This window comes from Myotis davidii, unplaced genomic scaffold (assembly GCF_000327345.1).
Source record: "Myotis davidii unplaced genomic scaffold, ASM32734v1 scaffold1, whole genome shotgun sequence".
NCBI classification, from domain to species: Eukaryota; Metazoa; Chordata; class Mammalia; order Chiroptera; family Vespertilionidae; genus Myotis; species Myotis davidii.
Window position 1 is genome coordinate 527552 of NW_006294681.1, and position 9135 is coordinate 536686.

General features: G+C 35.9%; 1 protein-coding gene across 6 annotated transcripts in view; it reads left to right on the top strand.

The window, feature by feature from the left end:
* The window catches only part of LOC102767325 (25-hydroxycholesterol 7-alpha-hydroxylase), a 155448-nt gene that overhangs the window by 123482 nt on the left and 22831 nt on the right, over positions 1-9135 (top strand). For all 6 annotated transcript variants that reach the window (XR_001514806.1, XR_001514807.1, XM_015567419.1 and 3 more), the window contains one exon: positions 1645-1781. Coding sequence is in view for 4 of the 6 variants with exons in the window: in XM_015567419.1 (XP_015422905.1) it covers positions 1645-1781 (137 nt within the window). In the remaining 2 variants the exon portion in view is untranslated. The remainder of the gene's footprint in view (positions 1-1644; positions 1782-9135) is intronic.

Sequence of the window (9135 nt, forward strand, 5' to 3'; positions counted from 1 at the left end):
TGAACCAGTTCACCTACTAATTTTGAAAGGGTCATTATTGACAGCCTGAATGCAGTGGAATTTGCTAGCTTGGGGATCCTGCTTTACAATCGTATGTGCAAAGTTCTTGCTGTTAAATCTTTGGATATAAGAGTAGCTGTTACAATATTTTCTTGGTACACTTTTATATGTCTCAAAAAAAACCAAGTCTCCATTGCTACAGGTTGCATTCCAGAAAACAATGAGGAAAGGGATGAAGAATAAGATTCATTTCTATGCAATGTTTCTTGTCTTCCTATTTCTAAGTATATGTATTTAAATAGCAGCATACATTTTGTACATTCTTATAGAGATAAATTGTCTTCTAAAAACAGAAAACCTAGTTCCTTGATTTCTATCACACTCTGGATTATTTTATTTTATTATTTTTTAGTATATTTCCCCCCACCCCAAAGACCTGATGTTTGTTTTTTTAAGCTTAATTCCACCATCTTGGATTGTGGGAAGATAAGAGGCTCTGATAGGGTTAATCTAGTGACATAAAAGTCCATGTTGCATATGATCATAATCTTGATCTTTGATTAGATCTGAGCTACTAATATCTTGTGATTAATCAAAATGGGTTGCACTTCATGTAGTATATCACTTCACAGATGGAGCAGAGAATCACTCATGTTTTCTTGAATATCTGTTTTAATCTCTTTTAGGATAAAATGGCTTTGAATATTTTTATTTTTATTTAAATCAGATTGAGTTCCCCAACTAAATGACTAGGAAGAAATTTTGAATTCCACTTTTGCTAGGATTATAAGTCAAAAAAAAAGAAACTTGTTTTTTAACTCATAGTATTTTAATGTTTCATTGAACATACTTCATGTTTAAAAAGTTGTCTTATGAAATTTAAATATTTCTATTCACCGTGGTTTAAATAAAAATGTTCATAAAAGAATATAACAGGATATACTTTGTGGGAATGATGTTCAGGTTTTTATTGTTCTTCACAGCATAAAACATTTTTCAAGATTATTAATTGCACCTTTTGTAATTACCTAATTCCAGTGTAATCGAGATCTGATAAGAAAGAGCTTTACTTTGATTACTAAAATACCTGACATCTATCACCCAGACTCAGCAAGAGCTCTCAGAATAAGATGTGGACTATATGTACCTGGTTCAGCCAGCCATTTGGGCCTTACACACACAATTTCTTAAAAAATTTGCTCACAAGCCCTATCCGGTTTGGCTCAGTGGATAGAGCGTCGGCCTGCGGATGGAAGGGTCCCAGGTTCGATTCCAGTCAAGAGCATGTACCTTGGTTGCGGGCACATCCCCAGTGGGGGGTGTGCGGGAGGCAGCTGATCGATGTTTCTCTCTTATCGATGTTTCTAACTCTCTATTCCTTCTCCCTTCTTCTCCGTAAAAAATCAATAAAATATATATTTTAAAAAAAATTGCTCACAAATAGCTCTGAATTGAACAGTCTGTCCCAGAGCCACACATACCAGAGGCTCAATAAGTATACTTCTATGACTATATAGGAGTCATTAAATTAAAAAAATGGAAAGAAGCTGTGCAGTTCATTCAGTCCACTTCTAGACTGCATTGATAACACACATGCATTAAAATAAGAATGATTTAATTTAACTTCTTTTTTTTTTCTTACAGGAGACCTGGTGAGCCTCCATTGCTAAAAGGCTGGCTTCCTTACTTTGGACTGGCCCTGAAATTACAAAAAGATCCCATAGGTTTCATGAGAACTCTTCAAAATCAACATGGTGACACGTTCACTCTTCTCCTTGGAGGTGAGCAGCACTTCTTATGTCATAAATTCTCCCTTGTTCTTTAATGTCCTTATATTTTTCTCTAGGCAAATTATGTACAGTATTGTTTTATTTTTAGAGCTAATACAAAAGGAAACTATGGTCTTGAGTATAGTAATCCTCACATTAAAAAACAAATTATAGAACACTCTTGAGGGTACCTAGGGAACCCCACTCTCCTGCCATCACCTGTCATTATAGTTTGGTTTGGCTTGATTTTAAGAATGGTTTTTAAAAAGCTACGATATATACGCATTGCCTATGGACATGGGCAGTAGGGTAGTGAAGACCTGGGTGAATGGGTAGGGGATGGGAGGGGAGGATAAAGCAGGGGATGGGAAATATCTGTAATACTATCAATAATAAAAAATATATTTTTTAAAAAGCTACAATATATTAATGGACTTTATTTTGTAGATCAGTTTTAGGTTTACAGAAAATTGATCAGATAGTACTGAGAGTTCTCATATCCCTTTTTCCCCCCTGATCATAGTTTCCCCTATTATTAACATCTTAGTTTTTACAATATAATTCCCCTTTATTTTTGAAGAGATCAAACTTTCTCTTTTAAAAAAATCTTTATTGTTGCAAGTATTATATATGTCCCCCTTTTACCCCATTGACCCTTTCTAGCCCACTCCCACTCCCCATCCCAATATTATTAACATTTTATATCAGCATTTCTTATAACTGATGAGTCAATGTTGATACATTATTAAACATCCCTGGTTTACATTAGGGTTCACTCTTTGTGATGTACAAGTTCTTTAATGTTTGACAAATGCATAATGTCATGCATCCACCATTACAGTATCACACAGAATAGTTTTCACTGCCCTAAAATCCCCCATATTCCACTTATTCATTCCTCTTCCCCTCCCTGACCCCCTAGCAACCACTGATCTAGAATGTATTTTTAACTTGAAAAGGTTCATTATCCTTCTACTTTTATAAAGTATTTATAAGAGACAAAAAGCACAGCAAGGTTACTACATACCCCAACCTCATAGGGCTAAGAAAACAAGCTAGAATGTTCTTAGTTAATCCTCCTTTAAGGCCCCTGCAGTCCAGATGCATCGCTATCTATTGCTGCCTAACGAACTCCCCACAGATTGAATGCCGTGCAGCAACCTTGCTGGAGTCACTTGTGTGGCTTGAGTCCTGGCTGCCTGACTGGAGCTGGATGGTCCATGCTGGCCTTCTTTACGTGCCTGCCTGGACCTCTTTGTCCACAGGCTGTTTCATCCTCAAGCAGACATCCTTACTTCATGTCAGCTAGTGTTTCAAGAGGGTACGGGGAAATGTTGCAAGGCCTCTTGATGTTACAAAACCTCACTTCCACCGCATTCCATCAGTCAGATCAAGTCGCAGGTCAGCCCAGACTCATAGGTAGGGAATTAGACTCCACCTCTCCCTCCGCTGAGTGGCAGTCACATTGCAAAAGAGCACATGTAGAGAGTTAGCAGGAACTTGTTGTGGCCATCTTTGCTCAGTCTTCCACATCAGCTTATCGCCTGGGCTAGCTATTCCGTTTGCGGACTTCTGTCTGTCCTGTCTATGCTTCAGAAGGCAGAGCTCTACAGTAGATTCTCTACACACCTTTGCCCTCTGACTTCTGGTTGGGTGTCCGAGTGAGAAGGTAGGAGCCCAGCTCCCCATCTCTCTCTGAGCTCTGGTACACAGCTCACTCTCCTTCCTAAGGAAATGGAAGACATCGGGTATGACCTCACGCAGATCTCCACATGCCTACCAAACGCACCATGTCTCTCAGTTTTTCTTAACACCTTTTCTCCAATTTCAAAGAATGTTCAAGACAATCCAGGGCCTTGTCTCCGTGACCCTTACTTCCTGCTTTCTCTGGGCTGGCATTTCATTATTTATTTCCCCCATACATGTGTCTTCATTCTTTTCTCTCTTGGGTCCTTATCCTTAGCTTATAACCATGCTTAATTGAGCTTCTCCTATGTTCTCTGGCTAGTTACTTTTCATTTCTTTTTTTTTTTATTTTTAGCATCCAGATTTTTCAAGAATTACCTATATTGTATACTCTATTTAGGTCATTTCTTCTTACTGTAATTACTTAGCTGAGTATCAGAAGCAACCTTTTGTACATAGAGCAACTTCACTGCATCGCTACCATTTTAATATAATTGGGAGGAAAAATGGTCCAACTGGATAAAATTGTCAGCATGGTTGAGTTCTCACACGAGCGAGCAGGCAGTATCCATTTCATCACAACCGCCTCCTTTACCCGGCAGCTGGCTAGTCTCTTCCAAAAGTAATTGTATGCACTCTTATTTCAGAAAAATTGAAGTGGAAAAAGAAAAACATGCATCTTAGAAAAAGAGAAATTATAATATATAAACATATCCTTGCAAGGGTTCCCAAAGTCTGGGATCCACCTACCTCTCCAGCCTCATCTCTTGCTACTGCTTGCCTTGTGCTTAATGTACCATCAAAGCACCAAGTGGCTTGAAATTTCCCCTTCATACACCATGCCCTTTGGTGCCTCTTTGCTGTTTATTCTGCCAGAATGCCGTTCTTCTCTTTATGAGGCATCCTCAAAAGATGGCTGCCATGGACTCATCCTCTGAGGCCATAGTCACATATCACTCCCTCCCCAAAGCCTAGTGCCCCTTTCCACGTTATGTTAATGCTTCTTCCCCAGTGTCCAGTTACTCCCATATCACTTCTCCACTAGCATTTAAGAAATTGTGACTGTATAGCCAATCCAGTTGTCTATTTCCTTTCATTATTCTCTAACTTCTTCATTGCCAACTTTTAATCTGGAGCTCAGCATGGATTGATTCATAATAAATAATTGACGAGGAATTTCCCAATACCTCAGAGCTGATGAAATACTTACCAGAATACAATTAAAGGCCATAGCTGGTTCTTCTACTCTAAGTGAGCTTTTGGCTTCATAATACAAAACTGTATTCTTCACTTAAAAAAAAAATTCAACCATATGTTTTAATGAATAGCTACAACACATCATTGAAATTTTTACTTTTCTTTTTCAAGTGAGTTATACAGAAATAACCTTAGGTAATTAAGCAGAAACTTGTGGCAGATTTGAATAATTGTATTCACTTTTCACAAAGCAACCTATGTCTGCCGACACTTGGTATCTTAGTTTTAGATACGTACTGAGAAGCTTGCTGAATTTCTACCATCTAAATAATTTGACCATGGTTATGTTTTCTAGCTCAACAGTAGACAACCATAGTTGAATATGTACTGCTATTTCTCTTTGCCTTCTTACCAGGGTTTGAATAAATTCCTGCCAAGATATCCTATTAATGTATATGATTTTAATAATCAGTTTGCCAAATAGCTCATTTGGAAAATGTGAAATGAGGAGCAGTCGTCCACAGTTGTCCCATAGTGTGATTTCAGTGGGTAATGTTCTTGTATGATGAGCAAATGATTGTCATCCCAAAAAGTCTCCAGGGACATGGATGTCATCTTAATAAAGAAATTAAAAGATACATCTTTTCATGAGAAACCACGTAAATTCGTGACCTGTCGCCGAAAATAGTTCTCTAATTGGTTCTGTGTGGTGGTGCAGCAGAATCATTTTCCCTAGATGTCGCCCCAGCGAAGCAGCCCTGTACATCATTGTCAACAGCTAGTGAAATCTCTCTAATAAGAGGAGGAGTATGTAATGTGGTCAGCCTCATACAACAAAAAGTTGGTTTCTATCCCACTCCTCTAATATTTACAACTTCAGATTTTTTGAAGAGCAAGCTAAAGATGGAGATTAAAAGCTTGTAATTATGGAAAACTTATTTAAAATCCAGATTTTAAAGTCAGATTTGTTGGCAGAGCATTTCTATTTCAAATAGTCAAATAATTGTCCTGAATTCCCATGGATATGTCTCTGTAAAGCACCAAATATCTGAAATAAAACTCAATTGATGATGATCCAGATGTCAAACTTCCTGTGTATATAAGATATCAGTGTGAATGACCTTATTTGTTTTTTGGCATTTTCTGACATACTTTGCATCATGTAGTTTCATCTTCCCGAAAGAACTACATTTGAAGGAAGTGAAAAGACTGTTGAGTTAGGAAAGGATCCCGCACAGGTTATATGGGAATGCTGGAGTTGATACCTTGAGACCCAGGCAGCTCCTAAAAAGGGAAGATAATGAGATTATCAGTAAAGAAAACATTCAAATTTTTTTACCCTATTTCAAATATACATATATGTGTGTGTATATCATATGTATATGTGTATCATATGTATATGATGTATATATTGTAAAAGTGAGCCTCATTTTGACATTGATATTTAGACACCATTCTTTTCTTTTTCAAAAACATGGCAAAGGATATTGTTTCTACCTTGTGATCTTTGTGAACTAGGCAACTTGCTTGTTGACACGTGGCATTCATTTACATGAAATTACACTAGAGGAAAAGTTAATTTTGCTCCAAGAATCCATGGCCTTCGAAATAACTTTTCAGGTTCCCTTTGTTAAGAAATTTAAATTTATTTTATGAATGTATATGTGTTTTCCTAACTGTCTGATTAAAGATTACAAAGAAACTCTGGTTTTGCATCTCACATTAGCAGATGGTGGACAGATGGTTTAAATTAATATTAATTTTGGAAAACTTAGCTTAAATTGTTTATACTGAAGATTAAAAGTTGGAAAGCCAGCTAACATCTCCAGGGTTACTAGTACTTCCAAACCCAGTTGAAGAGTAAAATCCAGAAAATCAAAACGTCCACTTTTAAAGAAATCCACATCTTACTCAGAGATATAGATAAAACACAATGCCTTGATATGGAAGAAAATTAAAATGAGAAAGAGAAAATACAGAGCCTAGAATGTAAAGAGGCTTGAAAACAGTAGGAATTTTATCTACAAATTGCTTTAAACTGATCAGTAATGATTTTTACATCAGAGACTATATGCAACAACTGCTTATTTAAAAAAATAATAATTGGTTGCTAACCAGAATGCTTTTACACATTTAGCCTTTATTCATTTTATTTGAAATTAATGTTACAGTTTCTCCCCATCTCCTCACCCCAAAGAGAGATATAGAAAGAAAAAGAGAGTGGATAAATATGTATTTGTGATGAATTATAGACAAAAACTCTACCCTGCACACAACCTGTACTTAAATAGGCCAGCAGCCTCATAGCTGAATAGAGTTTTGTCTTTCCACTTAGATTTTGATGATTGTGGAAAATTTATAGAAAAATTCAAAATATACTCTGATAATTGTGTGTATTACAAACTGAATCTTTCATACATTCTCTGAATTTTAGTGACAAATTTAAAATAACCCTAAAGATATTTAGTAAAATTATTTCATTTAATGAAAGGAGAAAAGTATGAATCACCACCTGTGAAAATACACAGCTTTGCCTAAAATTATGTCTTTTACAAAATAAGAGAATTGATTTTTTTTCAATTATTCATCAGGCAGATGCTGGCAATTTTATTTAATTAAGCAGCTATGGTATAAGGCAGGTATAATAAAATATGCCCAAATCCAGTTGAGTCCTTTTTCCTCTCCCCAGGGGGAAAAACAATTGAGTTGATTTTGTAGTTGTAGCTTTGGGATCTGACAAGAATGAGTAGTCATTTCTAGCTTTACTCTCATTCTTAGATTGGCCGCTCCTTAGTAAGTAAATTAAGAAGAAATAGAGTAAATAAAATTTAAATCATATGATTCATTTTTAGAAAAAAATAATAGCACATATATCTCCATGTATATCAAAAACTTACATAATGCCTTAAAATTGTACAACAAAGAGAAAACATTAATCTTTTTTAAAATGCAAACTAGATCATATATTTAACATTGAAATAAATGATAGTTTTTTATATATCTTTATTGTTGAAAGTATTACATATGTCCCCTCCCCCCTCCCCATTGCCCTCTTCCCCCCTTCTCTGCTTCCAAGCCTTTACCAGGATTAGGTTGAAAATTATTCAAAACTTTATCCTAAATCTTTACCAAATTAAATTTAAGTTCTGTGATGCTGTTGGAGTTACCATAAATAGTAAGTGAGAAGTCATTTATCTCAGAGAGCTACACAAACATACCTGCACACACACAGAGGAATGATAAGTTTAAGAGGAAAGTGTAGATGATCCTCCATTCTTCAAGGTCTAATTATTTATTGTTTTTCTAGAAGACAATAAATAGGTATCAAAGTATATAGGAGCATCTTGGGATGTGTGTTCTTGGGAAGGAAAAACTTATTAAATGCTATTATTTAATATTATCTGCATATTACATATAATTACAAGGAGTCTTAAAATAGTATTAGGTACTCTAAGCTTCATGAATCAGAATCAGGTAGGGATTGTAAATTTGACCAGAACCTTAAATGTTTTAATTAGTAAGGTTGGACAACACTAATGTATGTAAAGACCAAATGTCACCACCTCAAATAACCATTTCTAATAACTTCTGAAAGCAGACTGAAGCAGATTCCACCTTCTGCCTCAGATACACATCTGCTTATCACTATCCATCCACGTAATACAATGTTTTCTTTACACCTTTATACCTCAAGAGGAACAAGATCCAAACAAATGTCTTGATTTCAATAAAAGTTGAATAAATATAAATGAATGAATGAATGAATGAATGAATTCTAATTTGACATTCTGTTTCAGTATGTGACCTTGGACATGTTACTAAATCTTTGTGAGCCACTATTTCCTCATCTATAAAAATGAAAATACTGGCCTTTTGTGATTGTGTTGTTAGTGTTGAATTAGGAATTCATTATGAGTACCTGCTTCATACCACATCTTCATTTATTTGAGTTAAAATTATTGTATCCAGCCAAAGCTAGGATGTTACCAACTATGAAAAAGCTCTTGATAAAGTATAAATAAAAAATCAATAAGGGAATGTCATCTTACCAATTTGATATTTTTGTTATTTATGTTATTGGAGAGAAAAATATGAGAAGTGTTTAAGTCAAGGGATTCTGAGTATATTTAAAGGATAATTTAGCCGAAACCGGTTTGGCTCAGTGGATGGAGCGTCGGCCTGCGGACTGAAGGGTCCCGGGTTCGATTCCGGTCAAGGGTATGTGCCTTGGTTGCGGGCACATCCCCAGTGGGGGATGTGCAGGAGGCGGCTGATCGATGTTTCTCTCTCATCGATGTTTCTAGCTCTCTGTCTCTCTCCCTTCCTCTCTGTGAAAAATCAATAAAATATATTTAAAAAAAAATAAAGGATAATTTAAATATTTGGGTACTTAGTTAAAGTAAAAATTTGATGTGTACTCTACCTTAAACATTTTTAATTGATTTTTACAGAGAGAAAGGAAGGGGGGGGGGGGGGGAGGGAG